This window comes from Mus caroli, unplaced genomic scaffold (genome assembly GCF_978045245.1).
Source record: "Mus caroli unplaced genomic scaffold, Mus_caroli_1 scaffold_4, whole genome shotgun sequence".
Lineage (NCBI taxonomy): Eukaryota > Metazoa > Chordata > Mammalia > Rodentia > Muridae > Mus > Mus caroli.
In genome coordinates this window covers 100,743,735-100,762,092 of record NW_028227259.1, presented here as the reverse complement: position 1 = coordinate 100,762,092, position 18,358 = coordinate 100,743,735, and the positions used below count along the sequence as shown (strand labels likewise).

The 18,358-nt window shown below is 43.1% G+C and overlaps 1 protein-coding gene across 2 annotated transcripts in view; it reads right to left on the bottom strand.

The window, feature by feature from the left end:
• Positions 1-18,358, bottom strand: part of Fras1 (Fraser extracellular matrix complex subunit 1) — a 419,154-nt gene that overhangs the window by 134,560 nt on the left and 266,236 nt on the right. The window contains exons 21-27 of one of the 2 annotated variants that reach the window (XM_021162463.3): positions 16,001-16,153; positions 15,333-15,479; positions 9,622-9,768; positions 7,054-7,194; positions 6,283-6,423; positions 4,613-4,753; positions 1,326-1,596 (exon numbers count right to left, since the gene is read on the bottom strand). In XM_021162463.3, coding sequence (XP_021018122.1) covers positions 1,326-1,596; positions 4,613-4,753; positions 6,283-6,423; positions 7,054-7,194; positions 9,622-9,768; positions 15,333-15,479; positions 16,001-16,153 — 1,141 coding nt within the window. The remainder of the gene's footprint in view (positions 1-1,325; positions 1,597-4,612; positions 4,754-6,282; positions 6,424-7,053; positions 7,195-9,621; positions 9,769-15,332; positions 15,480-16,000; positions 16,154-18,358) is intronic. The other variant, XM_029477538.2, reaches the window with a different exon arrangement.

The following is an 18,358-nucleotide window of genomic DNA, read 5'->3' as shown; positions in this document are numbered from 1 at the left end:
TGTGTGTGCGTGTGCAAGGGAGTATGTGTGCACAAAGAGATGAGAAAACATAAAAACTATACTTATTGTAATTTCAACCAAATTAAGGACATGTTGTGAAGAAGGATTTTGGAGGTGCCTGGATGGCATGACACACACCACAGCAGTGTGTGCTTGCTACACAGTCACCTTGACCCCCTGACAACAGGCATGGGCTAGATATTACTAGAATATTGGGGAGACAGAAATCACTGTGGCTAACAGTACAGTCTGGTGAGTCAGAGAGTGCTGGCTTGGAGCTTGGCTCAGTACTATTACTCATACTCTCATCTCAAGGCTGTAGAATGGGAACATGATTTACACAGTTCATGTGGACTGCTTTACATGACGCTTGGCTCAACAGGAGCAGTCAATAAACGTTAGCTGTTCTTGCTCCTATGATATGATAAGGGAAGGTTACTGAAATCATCAGCTCTGAACTGTAATAGAGAAACTGCCATCAATTTTTCTTCCTATGTACCATTTAAGCCAAATACCGATCAATCGATCAATCAATCAGTCAGTCAGCCAATCAAAGCAACAAGAGAAACACCCATGTTTAGTGTTGACAGTAGAAATATTCATGTGTTCTTATCACTGTTTCATTGGCTGCAATCCCTTGTCCACACACAGTCTATGGTGAGCTATGCAGGCCAACGAAGTAGACCAGGGTGACAGAGAATGCAGCGGGGCATTCTGATCTTTAGGGGTCCATTTCGGGATTTCTGTTTAGTAGATTTACTCTGCTAATTATAATGCTATATTTGCTTGGGATCTTGTTAATGTTCAATTACATTCTGGAGGCATACATCAGCTGGAGTAGGGAAGAGAGCCAGAAGTGTGTATAGCACCCGAGGACCAGGCTTAAAAATTAGCCACAATTAATCTCTTAAAGTGGATAATAAAAAGCTAAGTGTGACTCTAAGATTTCTTCCCAAACTCCAGGGGCCAAAGGATACCTCGACAAGCCATGTCCCCTCCTTTATCTGTTCATGGCTCCCTAACATTGCCCTCATATAGAGGAAGAATCTGGGTCTATATAAGTTTTGTTTCTATGGGGCCCAAAACCTGGGTAATTATATGTAGAATTTTCCTGTCACATCAGAGAATTACCCATAATTATGTGATAAAATGAAAATGTCTCAAACAGAAGCATACTCTCAAAGCAATTACAGGGAACGATGACAGGCAGCCAGAAGCATTTGTGGAGTATTGATCTTCCCCAATGGGAAGGGATGGCTATTAAGAAAGAGGTTGGGGGTGGACAGGCAGAGAAAGAACAGGACAGGACAACAGAGTTGGCTTACCTGAGCTTCTCTTTGCTGTGTACAAAGCGCACTTTCTTCTCATTCACATCTTTCCAGCTAAAATGGCCAGCCTTCTCCAGCTGGACCTCCTTGCCATTTCTTGAGAGCAGCAGCTGGCCATTGGTGGGCGTGCTTACAACGTGGAACAGCAGATCTTCCACTCTGCCATCCTGGTGTTGGATGTTCAGGAGAGAAAAGTCCAGTGGCTTCATTGAACCAATTCCAAGGGTCAAGGAGCCATTCACATGAAGACTCGGAGTGTACATTTTGTCTAGAAAACGTATGAACCTAAAGGTCAGACTTGTCATCGTCACTAATTGGGTTTATTTATTTATGTATTATTTTAAAGCAGCAGGCCTTTAATACTAATTCAGAGGTACTCAGAGGTGATGTAGGCTATTCTACAACCAGCATCCTTCTACCCTGAGTAGGCTCAGCTGGATGCCCAGGAGGATAACTAGAGCTTAGATGGAAGAGTTAAATTTTAAACTTGTTGAAAGACAATATAGAAATAAAGTTAAAAAATAAGCTAGCAATTATTTCTTGAGTATAGCAAAATAGTTTAAGATTAAAAGGAAAAAAACCAATTTAATTGGCATCATTAAAATTAAAAATGTTTGTACTTCAAAACACCAATATAAAAAGACAACTTCTAGAATGGGAGAGTATGTTTATGAGTCTTCAAGCTGGGGGTGGGGGAAGAACAAATAACCAGTCGCTATATCTCAGCAACAGTGAAGGGCAAAACTGAAAATGCATTAGAATTGGAATAAGCTTTTCTCTAAAGAAGCTCTACACACAAAAGGCCAATAAGCACAAATCACAAATAGTGTCATACATTAGTCACCAGCCTGGAAACCAAAACCTCAGTTATATGAAGAAAACTTCACCTCTGCTAGGATAGGCAATAATAATTGTTGGCAAGGTGTGAAGAAATTAGAATCCACACAGATTGTTGTTAATTATGTAAAATAGCACAATCATTAGGAAATTCAGTTGGCCAGTTCCTCAAATAAAATATAGTTAGCATGTGTCCCAACAGTGCTGCTGTTGATGCCGCGGAGAATTTCAAGAGCTTGCCTACACAAAGACTTGCCTGTGGATGTTCATAGTCATGGTACTCAAAACAGGCCGAAAGAGAAAACGGCTGTTAAAACCATAAACAAAGGCTGAGCCTGTGGCTCAGTGGCAGAGGGCCTACCTGTTATGGGTTCAACATTCAGCTTTAAAAACAAACAAACATGGAGGTGAAGAAGTAAACAGATCCAAACAATGTGATGTATCCATAAAACGTTGTCAGAGTATCCATAAAGATGAAAAGGGATGCCAGGGGCAGGCTCTAACATGGATACACCTTGACATTAGAGCCACACATTGAAGCCAGACATGAAAGGATGAATACTGGGTAGCTCTATTGATGTGAGATGTCTAGAGTAGGCACATCTACAAAGACGGAAAGTAAATTAGTGATTGCCAGAGGCTGGAGTGATAGGGAAATGAACAGACACTGCTAAAGGTTATGAAGTTTCTTTTTAGGCTGATGAAAATGTCCTGGAATTAGGTGGTGGTGACTGTTACATGGCTTTTTGAGTAGACTTTTTAAAAATAATCACTGTGTAATATAGTTTAAAGGATAGAAATTTTTGTATATTTTCTATCTTTATAATTCAAATAAGGATTCATATAGAGGTCTTATATAGTAACAGGGATTCTTGTGCTATATTGCTAAAGATCCTGAATGAAATGCTCTGAGATGAGTCTCATTAATTTTATAGACACCCAGGTAACGCTAGTGAGCTGGCAAGTTTGAAAACCACAGTCTTTTCCTGACACAAGTGTCATGTTATATGCAGCTAGAGTAAACAGAGAGGCAGGTGTGTGATGCCATTCTTAGAAGGGTACCTGTTAGTCCACAGGGCAATGGCTCAGAGTCAGAACTCATGGGAAGCACATATACAGGGTCATAAAAGTTTGATCATCTCTGTCCATATGAAGTATCTAATGACTTGGGAATGGTGATGTAGAATCGATCCTTTCTCCTGCAATGTAGTTTATCAAGGTCTTTGTCTGGCAGTGTGCCTGTCTAAAATTAGGTCAGAGGAGGACACCTTGAGGATGCCAAGTTCCATGGTGGTGACTCCTACAAAAAAATTATCCTAATGAAAGTGAAATCCATTTTCCTAAGTTAATGTGTGCGGGATCTCACAAGCACTTGCAGTTCCCAAGAAGATCCCAAGCAAAGAATGCCAGAGATGTACTAATTTTCTTCTTTAAAAGTTTTAATCACTTTAGAGATCAAAGATGTGGAGACAGACTATGTAGTGGGCTGTTAGCATAAAAAAAAAATGCCCATATTAGTGCTGAGACTGTGGGACAAGGGTGGAATACTTGCCTACCATGTGTGAAGCCCTAGGTTCAATCCCCGGTACTGTCAAGAAATAAAAGATATCAAAATCCCCATATTATTGATTAACAAAACCCCAGGAGCTCTCAGCCATGGTACAACTCTCAAGCTTTTCCTACCCACAAAGGTTAGGGTTTAGAAGGTTAGAAGGTTAGAAGGTTCAAAACGAGGTTGAATTTAAATTCATTTCTCTGCTTTTAAAGGGAGATGTCTGATCTGTGTTGGGAGAGAGTTCCTTACAGAACACCTTCCAATCAATGCACTTCCAACATCTGCAGTTAATGGACCAGTCTTCTCACACTATTCGTTTAGAACTCCTCTCCACTTTGTGTATAAAAGATACACTACGGCACCTCAGCAGAATTAGCTATGCGAGTTTACATGAAGACAATCAATGCGTTAGACATGTCATATGTACGTGATTTTCTAAAGATCACACCTAAATTTACATCGAATTTCTTTTTTTTTTTTTTTTTTTTTTTTTTTTTTTTTGGTTTTTCGAGTCAGGGTTTCTCTGTGTAGCCCTGGCTGTCCTGGAACTCACTCTGTAGACCAGGCTGGCCTCGGACTCAGAAATCCGCCTGCCTCTGCCTCCCGAGTGCTGGGATTAAAGGCGTGCGCCACCACGCCCGGCCATCGAATTTCTTATCTGATAGTTATGACTGTTAAGGTACAGAGCCCTTCTGTTTTCATCCTAAGATCAAAGATATCAGGAGTTAGATCTTCCTAACTGCCTATGTTCTACAAATAGTAGAATCACGGCTCTCAGCACAATAGGAAAGCTGAATTTCATAGAACAGATGTTAACCGTATCTGGAGATGCATCATTTGTTCAGAGACATGACTGGTAACATCAACAGACTTCCAGCAAAGATGATCTTACCAGTGCAGTTTTCATTCGTTGAGTGGCCAGAGAAACCAGGGACACAGGTGGGCATGCAGAGACCACTCTTCAGAAAGAAACCGTGGTCGCACAAGTGACACCGATCTTTGTGGCTGCACCGCAAGCATCCCCGAGGGCAGGCTGCCAGAAAGAAGACACAATTAAGGCACAGCGAAGCACATCCCTTTGGTAGGACCACAGTGGCAAACAGAGGTACTGTAACCAGAAGAGCCAAAACGCCAGCAATGGATAAATGCTTGCCTCACTGTAACAACAGAGAATTCATTTTCCTTACTGATATTCGTAGGGAGCTGATCTCCCCCAAGGAGGGAACGGAATAGTGAGACCCACACTCAACTCATACAACATCATGTAAAGAACACCACTCATGGATGAATGTCCTAGAGGGCCTACTGACTTGTGAGAGATGCTGGTTAGGGAGACGAAGAGCATGGGTTCCTCTGGGTTACTATGCCTTCTCTGTCTCTTACCAACTGTGACCCTGAACTGTCTTTTACAATCTGGGTTCTTGTCTTAATAATAAGGGTAGAAATAGCGCCTAATACAGACAGTAGTCTGCAGGAATACAAGCATTACAGTCTGAAGTGCCAGGCACACAAGGAGGGCTCACTGTTCTTCCACACCACAGTATTATTACTGTGAGAGCTGTGTCACCCGAGAATGAGAATAGTGACCGTAAGTATTAACCTCACTCAGAGAGCTAGCTCTTAAAAGTACCATAGGGCTTTCTTCTTCTTTTGATCAAGTTAATAACCTTTGAAAGACAGAGTGCTCCATGTCCACTTGTCCTGCTTCCTGGGCTGGGATTTATTATGGTAGAGCTATGTAGCACAGGGTTAGGGCTTTAGACTGGAATCAGAGATCTAGGGCTCAATGTGTTGCCTTAACTCTTCAAAGCTGCCTTGATTTTCACGCTTTTAGAACAGGATACTCTCTGTCTACCATGTCTTTGTTTCACAAAGTCATTGTGAATATTAAATGAGACATTAGAGATGAAAACAATGTAGGGACATGTAAAACCCAAGGGAGTTTTTCCCAAAGCACTCAGAAATGACCCCATGTTACCTGTGCACTATTATTCTACATCAAGTATTCTTGCTAGTGAATGCACCAGGCAACAGGTTTCCATAGAAGTGACAGCAGGTAGGAATTCTTCTGAGATGATTCCATGGACAAGGTTAAGACTTTGGGCTTAACTTCAGTCTAGTAGTAAAAGCACCAGTGTTTCTCACTAAGCGATTGCCCAAATCCTATTCCTTAAGGATATAATATCAATACTGGGGTCATGAGTGATTTAGTCTACATACTGAACGTTCTACATCCACACCAATATAGCTGATCCACTTTTAATGGGTACTTCACAGTCATTCAATATAAGCTTTGCATTCCATAAAATGCTGGCTTTGTTTCTACAAAGACCTTTAGGAACAATATTGATTTGTACAAGAGAATTATCAGTCTGGCTTCCTGTATTCTATTTAACCAGCATTTGGCATAAGTATGTGGGAAGCAATCAATGACCTAGGCCAAGCTCATTGGCTTTTATTCTGCTTCTATGTCAGATGGTCTTGGTTACATGAGAATCAGTGCAGACGACTTGCTGGCTGGCCCAAGTTCTTCCCAAAGCACTCAGCAAAGACGCAGCTCACCTATGCATCTGTGCTTGGCATGATCTGCAAAGTATCCTTTCCCACATTCTTGGACACACTGGGCTTGGAAGAGGAGAAAGGGCTCTTCACAGCGTGTGCACTCGTGGGGACCCTGACACTCAACACAGTGGCTGTCACAGCCTGAAAGACAAAAGTCAAGTCAACAGGCGTCTATGCGGGTTTTCCAAGTGGACTCTGGGCATTTATGGCAAAGGTCATGAAGCAATGGGACCCATACACTGGGCAAAGTGTGTCAACAAGAGTGACGGAGCCCAGCTCCTGGTTGTGTCTGCTGCAACTCTCAGTGGAGGTCTCAGGGCTAGCCTCTCTACTTTATGAACCATGCCCTTCCTACATCTCAGAAGTGAAAATAACATCCCAAACTCCTCCCATGGAGTTTGGATCAGATTATAGAAAATACTAGACAAACACAAAAATAATTAGCAGATATTCATTTTTATTGTAATTAATTATCAGTCTTTCTGGTGGTTCAAATTTCTAGGTATACAGAGCTTCTCGTCTTGAGAATAGGATTGTTACATGTTTAAGGAAATCTAAAATTAATGGTTCAGAGAAATGTTTATGTGACCACTTAACTATATGGTTGTCATACTGATAGCAGATTTTAGCTTGTGTTCTACTAAGGCATGGGGAAAGGAAAAGGAAATTGTCACTGATAGCAGAGACATTGCTGAAGAAGGAAACCAGGAGGTGTAGAAAAGCCAGAAGAACACCTTACCGGCTCCTTAAAAGCTTGAGGCTGACACTTACGCTTGCAGGAGCCGGAGTCCCGGTAGTGTTGTGGTGAGCACTGCTCCACACACACACCATCCTGGAGAAAGTAGCCGTCCATGCACTGCAGACAGTCTGTTCGAAGAGGCCCAGTACAGGCGTTGCAACTCCAGTCACACTCTAGAAAGAAAGCCTATGTTAGAGCAGCTTCCATTCTGTCTCCCATCAGTCCTAGCAAACTATTAGGAGGCCACTTGTCTGTAGCTGTGAGAGATAAAGTAAGGACAACACAAGAGATGTCAGATGAGCGAGCTGTAACGAGGCCCCGGCTTGTAGGCCTTTAAACGCTTCTTGAGGTTTAGCATTTCCTAATTGTGTCAGACACAGGCATGCACAAGGAACAGTTCAAGCCTGTGCAGAGCCTGCTTGTCAACAGGACTTCTGTAGAGCCGGATCAACCTGGCTTTATTCCATAGGCACCTGAGTACTTCAGCCTCGGGCCACCCTAGTTCTTTATGCCAGACCAATTCCAGGGAGCAGGCTTGCCCCACAGACCTATCTCTGACCTCCTCCAAATACTCAGAGATATCAGAGACATAGCTAAGAATTCTGTTGCTGCCATGACACCAGACCCATTGAAAGCCTAATGGAGACAGCGTGGTAGAAAGAACAAACGAGGTATAAAGGGACTCTCCAGAAAGAAGGGGATTAGTGCATGATGGAAGACCTCATTTAGGGCAGAACAAACTAGTTTGAATGCTTCTCTGTTCAACAAGCGCCTGCAAGGGCACAGTTCATTGCATGGGGAGAACATAAAAGTGAGACAAGGAGTTTCTGCTGCAGTAAGACCAGCCTAGGATGTGGACCTCAGCAGTCCAGAGACATTGTTAAAACATACTTATCAGGCTCAGCATTGAGTCAGGAGTCCTGGGGGCTGGGGCACAGAGAAGCAAGCTACTGCCCTCCCTGGTAGTCTTGCTGTTATAATCATGATCATGTTTGTAGCTGGAGGTTTTGATGTCCCCGGAAACACTGATCCAATTAGAGAGCTCATGTTTGAGAGGCAATGTTCTAGGGGATCTTTTGGGGGCGGGTACCTGGATGATGGGAAGGCATAGCCAAGTGAAGTACATGAGTTTCGAGGTTGGGCAAGTCTATTACATGATCATTTGACTGCTTTTCTTCTCCATTTTCCTATCTTTCCTAAACCTCTAGAGGCCTAATAAAATATACAGTAGTACCTACCTCCTGAGGCCACTGGGAAGACAAAATGAAACGATGAATGCAAACAATTAACACAGAGTCAGGAGAGCTCAGTGGTAAGCATGCACTTAGGATCTGTGAGTCCCTGGCTCCGATCACAATAACTAAGTACAGTACCTGGTATAGAGTAACAGCTCAATAGAGGTCTGTAGAGGAACTGTTTGTCTCAGACAACGCATTTCCACTCAAGGCCCATTTTCCTACCCAGCTATAAAGCCGGACCAACTCCTCTTTTCCTTCATGCAATATTGCTAAGTCCTTAGGTAGCAGGTACATGTGCAAGTTAGTACACGTACTCTGAAGGTTTATAACGTTCATCTACTTCATTTATTTGGTTGAATCAGTCCTGAGGGAAAAATGACTGAAAACAGAGCCTTGAAAACCAGCACAGTTATGAAATCATTTCTAACATGGAGGATCTGAGAGAACCTTGTTTTTCACCACAGACTGACAGCCCCTGGTTAGAGAGGAAGGAACAGAAAAGTTCCTGTGGTTATAAACATGGAAGACCACCTAAGTTGACAGCCAAGTAGGATTTCTTGGCATGGAAACTGCGTAATTTTGCAGAGGCCGAGAACTTCCAGAGTTTACTTGACAGACATTTGAGCTCTGTTTCTGAGCTGGCCCTCCTCCGACAGAACCGGAGACTTAGAATGAAACATGGAGAGATGTTAGCCTAAGAGGAGGCAAGGAAAATAGTCAATCTGGCACAGGAATTCCAATTACGGGTGGAAATGATATTTGGTGTTTTCCCTCATTTGAGGATGCTAAGTCCAGATAAACAATTTAGACATAATTCTTGAATTCATTAAGCTTCAAGTCTAGGAAATGCAAATGCTCCCTGGCCCAGGGAGGTAACAGACATCTCCAGAAAAGCCCCAGTATAGAGAGAGCATTAAGGACTGTGGTAAAGCAGGGCCAAGAGCTATGCAGCTCAACCTACAGTTGTACTCTACAGATACAAACTGGTTGTTATCACATTCCTGAAACTTTCCAAAGAAACAGAGAAATCTCAAGTCTTATATGTGATGTGTTCCAGTGTGAAAAGAGATCATCAAAACCTCAACACATCAGAATAGTAGGTGGACCAAGGAAATACAACTGAAGGGTTTCTTTGTCACTTGCTACCTCTGGTCTCTTTACCAATGTGAGATACAATATTGGGCAATGGGAAGGAACTGCAAGAACTTGTCCAATGGATGCATAAGTGCATGCATGCATCATGGTTGCTATACTCTGGAAATTAAAAGGAATGTGACGAAAGTGTTTACCGAAGAAGGGTGTCTGGAGTAAAAGAATCTCCCCGAATAAAAGAATCCTCACACAATTCAGGGAAAGCTTTACCTTTGCAAGTCTTCCTGGCGATGTCAAGGTAGTACTGGGGGGTGCAGCTCTCATACTGACATTCCCCAAAGAGCAGGACCTTGCTTGGATCTCGGCAGGAGGTGCAGCTGCCCTGTGAATCACAGCTTCTGCAATGCCTGTTGCATGCTGAGTGGTGAAGGGGAAAGGGAGATGACCAGATGATTACAACCACAAGTCGAGAGACACTGAGCAAATCTAGACAGATGCTGCATGGAAACAAAGCTCAGCTCCAACCTGCCTTTTAGTTGTGGCCCATAACCTTCTTCTGTGAGCAACGGACACAGAAAATATTAGTTTTATTTTTCTACAATAGAAGAAGGCAATTCGTTTTCCCAATGATGGATATAAATCCAAGAACAAGAATCCCACATCCAGATTGTTCGGTAATTCAGCAACAGAATTCATACTCAGATGAAGAGAAATGGTTTTATTTGAACATTACTTAGGAAATCAACCTCTCCCTGTCGTTTATGATGCAGACACATATGACTTTTAGGTGACAACTTTATTGTGGAGATTGTGAAATCTTGCATTTTAAGACATTGGATGTAGATGTGACCTGGTTTATTGGCTTACCCAGTTGTAATTCTTAGCAGTTATAATTGAGGCGTTCAGGACAGATGCCCCAACTGGTCTGCTTTCATCTCTCCAAAAGAACAACCATTGTTGCTCCTTCTGCTCAGTTATCTGTGTTGAAAACCTTGGAGTCTATCCTGATTCTCCCTTCTTTCACCCAGATCTAGTTGTCCACTGGGTCCTAGCTGTTTAATCTCTCCAATAAAAATTAAAACTTTTTCCTTTTCGAATTTCCACAAGTGGAGATGAGCCAAGGCTACTATCTTGACTGCAGGTGTGCTCTCATACAGTCCTCCCTGCTGGAGTATACTCCTATGCCTCCCTGCTTTTCCCACATATAGTCTGACCCACTTGCAACCCCCTCTCCTGGAATCCACCAGTGGTGCTTTTCATGATATTGTCCTGGTTTTTCTTAAATCCTAAAAAGTTTATGATCAGCATTTCCACAAATCTTGTTTCTCTACCTCCCTCCCTTCCACTTATGTCTAGAAATCCTGGATCCCCTTTATATAACCACCAGCTCTCTTATCTCTAGTTCTGACTCATCCTTCTGCCTTGCCTTCCAGAAAGGCTTTCTGGGCTCTTCATTCTAGAACACTTTCCCAGGTATATCCTTTTATAGCACTCTCGGGATTTCGTTGGTCTCCACAGACACATCCATACACATGTCTGTGCACATATTAACACATTAAAACATATGCAGGCACATGTACCACCCAGAAATAAAAATATTCCAAAAGCTGTGGATTCCCTTGAAGAAAGTTGATATGTATATTCAAAAATAGTTGGTATAATTCTGATTTTGGTACATCTAATATCCCTAGTAAGATATTACAAAGATCAAGACAGAAGGTTTTATTTGACCAGTATTTTTAAAAAACAACTCTAAAGAAAATAATGGCTCATGGCATTTTAATGTGCCACATTTATACCAATATAGAAAATATGTCCAGTTATGTCTTACCATTAAAGCAATAAGAATTCAGTTTTTTAAAGTAGAGGAAATAAACCAAAAGTAATGCAGGGAAATCGGTAGAACTGGCAGAACTTAAGATGGTCACGCACACAAGTTACGTTATACAGACTGAGCATGTGGACTCATGTGTTTAGGAGTGTGTGTGTGTGTACATGAATCTTAACTGGAGGTGCAAAGATATACATACACCATATGTATGTAAAAACAATGAATGAAAAAAAAAGAGTTCATGAATTTGAAAGAGAGCAAAGATGGGTATACGAATGGTTTAGAGGAAGGAAAGGGAAGGGGAAATTAGATAATTTTTCTCCCCCCCCCCCACTCCCCTACTCACCCACTCCCACTTCTTGGCCCTGGTGCTCCCCTGTACTGGGGCATATAAAGTTTGCAAGACCAAGGGGCTTCGCTAGTGATGGCCAACTAGGCCATCTTCTGCTACATAAGCAGCTAGAGACACGAGCTCTGGGGGGTACTGGTTAGCTCATATTGTTGTTAGATAATTTTATTATAGTCTCAAAAATAGATAATTACAAAAAGAAAAGTCATATTTTACACTCTTAAACCAACTGAACTCACACAGAAAGAGGGCAGTACTTTGCATAGCAGTCTCTACAGGCAAACCTCCTCAGCTAAATTTGGTCAGCCAAAGGCTTAATGTCAATTAAAACTGTAGTATGGTTACTAAAGATGCTGCTCATACATGGTTAACCTGAGAGGCCTCTGTTCACCTAAATACCCCCCGGGCCTTCCTCCTTGACAAGGGGCTGCACAGTGAGATCCAACCGCTTGGGCTCACTCCCTTGTCCTGATATCAGAGAATCGAGTGTGGCATCCTTCTATGTGTGCCCATGCTCCTTAATCTTTTTCTCCATTCTCTCATTCCTCCTGAGGACCTGAATGTGCAATTTAGCTCCCTTAGTGACTACAAAAAGAGTAGATTCATGAAGAGCACTTGGAATCTCCAGAGGGCTTTGTGGAGTACACAGAGGGAAGCAGCCCTTTCACGGTGAGGAGCAGGTGGAACCATCTCTGCGCCAACCTTGTCCTCTTCTTCCTTTCCAGGCAATCAGCAAAAGGCTGTGTCTGTCTATCACATGATAGTCCCACACATGCCACTGCCTCTTAAGTCTTCAGCTTCCCTCACCTGCCAGAGGTGTGTGGATAGCTGTTCTTTTACTATAAGGTGCATTCTGATGCAGCCATGCTAGTGAGCCCTCACTGGGAGAAAAAGAGGCAGTTCTTGGAGGCTGAGCTAGTAATCTCAGAAATCATTAAGAGGAGCAGAGATATATTACCAGTGTCCTTCATAAATGATTGAGGGATCTTATAGCATGTGGAAACACGTGGAACTCAGTCTTTTAATATGCAATCCAACTTGGGCCTAAGAAATGCCCACCACCTCTGCCTTCCCACTCCACTGGCTCCAGCTTTGTCCAGAACAAAGTCCAAAAAATGACTTAATCACAAACTCTGGAAGGCAAACATGAACAAGGGAAAGGGCTTATTCTTTTCTTTCTTTCTCCATAAAGATGTTCTAGAGCCAAACAGAAAGAACACCTCAACAGGGGAACTGACTTCTTTCCCTCACCTGTCCCTGCTCTGGTACAAGGGTGGCTCAGGAATCCCTGGAGCTCTCCTATAGTTGCAAAGTAGGATGGGTCGAGTACCACCCAGTTTATTTTTTTTCAAAGTTCTTACCTCTTCTGGTTACTCTTAAATTCCAGAGCTAAGAGAGTGCACTTCCTAAATACTTGTGAAATCCAAATTTGTATGCTTCATATTACTGAATTTCTCTAGTAGCATATTGATCGATGCCTCCCATAGCACTGGTTATAATTCCTCAACAGCTCTTTACTGTACAGTTTCTAGAACTGGCACGCTATAATAGGCTCTAATGGTGAGCGCCACAAAGGGCATAACTGATGGTTTGTGTGTGTGTTTCACACAATAGAGATTTGGCCCAATTTAGGGGCTCATTTTAGTCAGTTATAGAAAAGAGGAAAACTTAAAGTCGAGAGTTAGGGGAGTCTTCATTCAATGGAAACACTCCAAGAAATGCTATTTACACAGCAGCACAGCAGCTTTTTTTGCCTGGCCCACCCCGCAGCAAGGTGAAGGCTTCCCCCAGGAGAAGGACGGAGATGCAGCCAGCTTTTGTCATGTATTCTTCATTTGAGGGATTCTGTTTAGTTATTTGGATTTCTATTTCTGTGATTCTGAGGCTGCGAGGATCCTCATAAATCTATGTTCTTATTTCTCCACCAACAAATACACTTGCTCTTCAATAGAAAAGCAAGCGCTTCCTTCGTGCCTCTGCTGCATTATAGAATGTGCCAGTTCTGGCGGACAGCTGATATATGCCACGCTGAGCTTTTGTTACAAATGTGAGGAAATCTCCCCATTACTTCAAAAGAAGTTTCTATCTCCAGGACTTCAACAGATGATGCAAAATCCTGGGATTTATATAACTTTGCTACAAATGCAAATGCTCATACACAAATCAGTGAACTAGCAAGGGCATCTTTTTTATCCTGTCTGTATCTATACAAGTATCTTTCATTGAGGGGTTAGCTTTTCATTCTGGATGGGTTTGATAACAGTAGCTACTCTATGGTGAATGAAACCTCACTCTCTGCTAGGTCTGTGTTAAGTGCTATAGTTGTAGGATGTAGCTACTGCTGTATTTCCCCTACCATGGTTTGAATGAGGCTCGGCTTCCATCAGCCATTTGTTACTCAGCTGGCCATCTTTCTGGAAGGTTGTGGAAGGTTGAGGAGATGGTGCCTCACAGAGTAAGTGGATCACAGAGGGTGGCTCTTGAGGCTTTAGGGCTTAGTCACACTTTCCATTCACTCTCTGCTTCCTGGGTGTGGATGCTATGCAAGCAGCCAGCCTTCTGTGTCTGCCAACATGACTTGGCTACCTGTTATACATCTTCCCCTCCTGAGGGTCTGTATCCCTCTGGAACTATAAGCCTAAAGAAGCCCTGTCTCTTCATGTTGCTTTTGCCAATGTATTTTTACCACAGCAACAAGGAAGGACAAAGACATTCCCCCATAATAGAAAGACACTGTTTTCAAGGGTGGCTTGTTTAAGGCCATAATGCTATTAAGTGACATTAGCACTTAAACTTCTAGAGCCCTCCCAACTCTATAGACACTCCAAGCCACCAGCCAACAATCCCATCAACATGAGAATTCCTACAACACTACTGTATTTGTTCACTGTGATTTCTGAAGCTATAACTAATATTTAAGGGGTTATTTATATTTTATTTCATTTATATAGTGCTTTCTTACATGTGTGTATAAACAATACATGTGTACAGTGCCCATGGAGGCCAAAATGGGACATCTAATCTTCTGAAAATGAAGTAAGAGATGGTGGTAAGCCCCCATGTGTGTGCTAGGAACCCAATCTATGTCCTCAGCAAGAACAGCAGAACAGTTTGTCCCTGCAGAGCCAGCTCTTTGGATGTATGACAGCTTTTTGAGTGACTTTTAGAGATAAAAGTGACGTGAGCCACCTCAGCCTTCACCTGTGAGGGATGCCTAATTGGTTTCCGGATTAGTCCTTTCTCTAATTTATCCAAACTCTTTATGCCTCATCCAGTGTCGTTAATTATAGCCATACTTGTTTGAGATGGCATTTACACATGTAACTCTTGTACAGGAAAAAGCAAAACAACTAGATGCTTGGGAAGAAGCAGACATATTTAAATGTGACATCCTGCACGCTGTCATTACCAACAGATAAATGTAGAAGATAAATTAAGTCTGCGGATGGGTCTTGTCCATGGACTGTGCACCAGCATGGCCTCCTTTCTCTGCTCAGGATCAAAGGACCAGATTGCTAGGATAACCATAAAGATGAAACCGACCAACACTTGTTTGAGATAATGGGAGGGCAGAAGGTAAAAGACTCAGCCAAGACCACACGGCTACTACTTAGAAAGACAAGCACCTCCAACGGGGGCTGCTATCTTAGCCAGTCTACTAATGGCACCCACACTGCCTTTGAAGGTTAGCTTTCTTTCTCATATTAACCAAAGGCCGTTGGAGGAGAAGGTGGAGTAAGAACTTCACATTTTTTCCAAAGGCCCAGAGAAGCAGGAGGGGGGACAGTCCATTAAACTTACGCTGGCAAACTTGGTTATCATCTAGGTAATGCCCAGGGAAGCAGGCGGTGCTACAGGTACCAATATGTGTCAGAACCAGACCAGTGTCACAAGAGGAGCAGGAGAAAGGTCCTCCATTCTGGCAGCTTCTGCAGGAGGAATGGCATCCTAGAGAGGGAAAAGTGACATGAGTAAAAACGGTGAGCCCAGATATTCTCCTTGCGATGCTTATGTTAACCTGCCATGATCTAGACTCACGTAGGAGACAAACCTCTGGATATGCTTGTGCAGGGATAGATTAGATTAACTGAGAATGGACAATGTACCCTGAATGTAGGCAGCACCAGTCCATGGGCTGAGGCCCTGGGCTGACTACAAAGGGGACTGGAAGCTTAGCACCAGTATTCATTTCTCTCTGCCTCCCAACTGCAGACGCAGTGTAACCAGCTGCCTGAGGCTCAGGTCACCCTGAATTTCCAGGTATTCCACCAGAGCCAGAAGAAAATCACTAAGGCACTCCCAAAGCAACATGTGGAAAAGAAGACTCCAAACAGGGTGTGGGGCCAGGCTGCAGCCCTGCTGGAGCCATCTAGCCGCCTTTGTCTCGGAGACACCAAAGTCTTCTCTGATATTAAAAGGACTTGATCAGCAGCCCCTCTCCCACCACCCCGAGCTCAGCACTTACTCACTTTTACAAGTGCTTCTCTCTTTATAGTGTCCAGGAGGGCATTCTGGAACACAGTGATCTCCAAGCAGCAGGTGGCGGGCATGCTGGCACTTTAGGCAGACACTACCAGTGTCTTGGAGATTGGCCACACAGTGCTGGCACAGAGGATGGCAGTCTGGAAGGGGAAGAGAGAGAGAAACAAGCACGGATGTTCATAAGCTGAAGTCTAGTCTGTACACCACATGGCAAAGGGGATTCAATTACCACAGCTGCTGTTCAGCCATCCAGAGAGGAGCCCAGAGGCAGCACCCTAGCAAAAGAGAGGCTGGGGACTTGTACAAACTGTGGGCTTGAAGTTCGTAGTTAATGGTTTTAGTAAATGCTAGCCCCAGCACAGCAATTGAGTTCTCATTTCTTTCCAACAGAACGACCTTCAAGTACTAGAGCTTTGTTTGATAGATACTTGACATGGGAGAGAGAAATGTCGGACCAACAGAAACAGCAAGATCATTACATGTAACTTCTCCCCCAGGATCAAGAGCCCTCCAGGGCTGTGTGTCCCCACCACAGGGACAGGCTCTCAAGCCTGTCACAGGACTCCTCCGCATGGCCTCCAGAGCTGGCACTCCATAGTCAGCCTTTGAAATAGGGAGAGGGAGCTTAGTAGATAATTGGACTGGGTTGCTTGCTCATTTTAGTCTTTAACTGAAGATAGAATTATAACAAAAGCTGTGCGTGGAAAAGAATCATTTTCACGACCTGATGGATGGTTCTCGGCAGCTCTGTCATACCAGCTGTGATTAAAGCCATAAAACAAATTATCTTGTGCAGCCAGCACGGTCTTGTCCTCACTTATACAAGAGTCATCCTTTGATACAGAGCTCAATTGGGTTCAGCTTCCACTGCGGCCTAAACACTCCCTCTGCTCTGCCTTCAAGTGGTAATTACCCTCAAAGCCTCATTCATCACCCTTCATCTCCATGGCAGAAGAAACTTGGGGATCCTGAATCACCCAGGAAATGAATACAGTTGAGGGGCAGGCAGGAAGAAAGGACTCTGGTTTTAGGGCCGATCCACCATCCCCTGTGGGATTCAAAGCACTTTGTACCTGTTCCTTCCCCATCAGAGCTCAGATGTCTTGTTTCATCTCCTGACATTATAGGTAAAGACAGTAATCTGGGCCACATTTGCTCTTTTAAAAAAACAGGCCAGGTCAGCTATACAGATTGCATCCATGATCCCTGCTCAAACAGGTCTGATTCCTGTACTTTTAGAAAAATGTTAGCTGTTGCTTTAACTGTTGCCTACTAATAATAGTCTCAGCACAGAAAGCACGACTCATCCCCACCCCTGACCCCCTCCCCCCCCCCACACTCCAATCAGCATGCAACCACTGCCCTAGAAATCCACTACTGTTACCCCAGAAATTAAGTTAAAATGTCCTCCTAAAAAATGCTGGCTCTTGTGCCATCACACAAACCAAGAAACCTGACCTGTCTCTGAACTTTCAAATAGCAGGCGGCCTTTCACCAATACTAGAGACAATTCATGACGTCCTAGGAGCCAATGTATCCTTATTACAGCCCTTCAGTACATTGTAAAGGAAATGGTGACTTCACTAAAAGAAATATGGGTTGGGCAGTGGTGGCACATGCCTTTAATCCCAGCAATCAGGAGGCTGAGGTAGGCAGATCAAGAGATAGGTGAATTCGAGATCAGCCTGGTCTATAGAGTGAGTTACAGGATAACCAAAGCTATACACAGAAACCCTGTTTCAACAACAACAACAAGAACAAAACCAACAACAACAAAAAACAAACAGAAAACAAAACAAAAAAAAAAAACACCAAAAAAACAAACACCAAGAACAAAACCAAAAAAAAAAAAAAAAAAGAAAATAACTATGAGAAGGGTGCTGTTACTTGACCCCCTTTGCTGTTCGAGACTCCCATAATGCCAAGCACTTTGTTCTTATGCTATGTCTTCTTCACAGGGTAGGCACATAACCCTACAGCTATGCCTAAAGAAGTTGAAATGCCTCAGAAAATCTAGGTAAATGGAGGTAGTGTTCCCTGAAGTTAGAAGATCTCAATAAAACCCAGGGAAGCTAGCTGAGTAGCATCATTCCTCTTTCTTTGACCCTTGCTTAGAGACATCTTTGCCATCTGATACCTCACATTTTTGTTGCCATATCTTCTCCCACAGAGCTTTCCCTACCATGCCTTTCTTTGGTATGACATCAGTGTTCTCCTGAGCTACAATCCAAAATAAACCCTTCCACCCATAAGTTGCTTCTTTCAGGTATTTGATCACAGTAAGGAATAACTAATAACCAAGTCTGTAGAAGCCTCAAACCAAACATGGCTGCCTTTGTGCATAC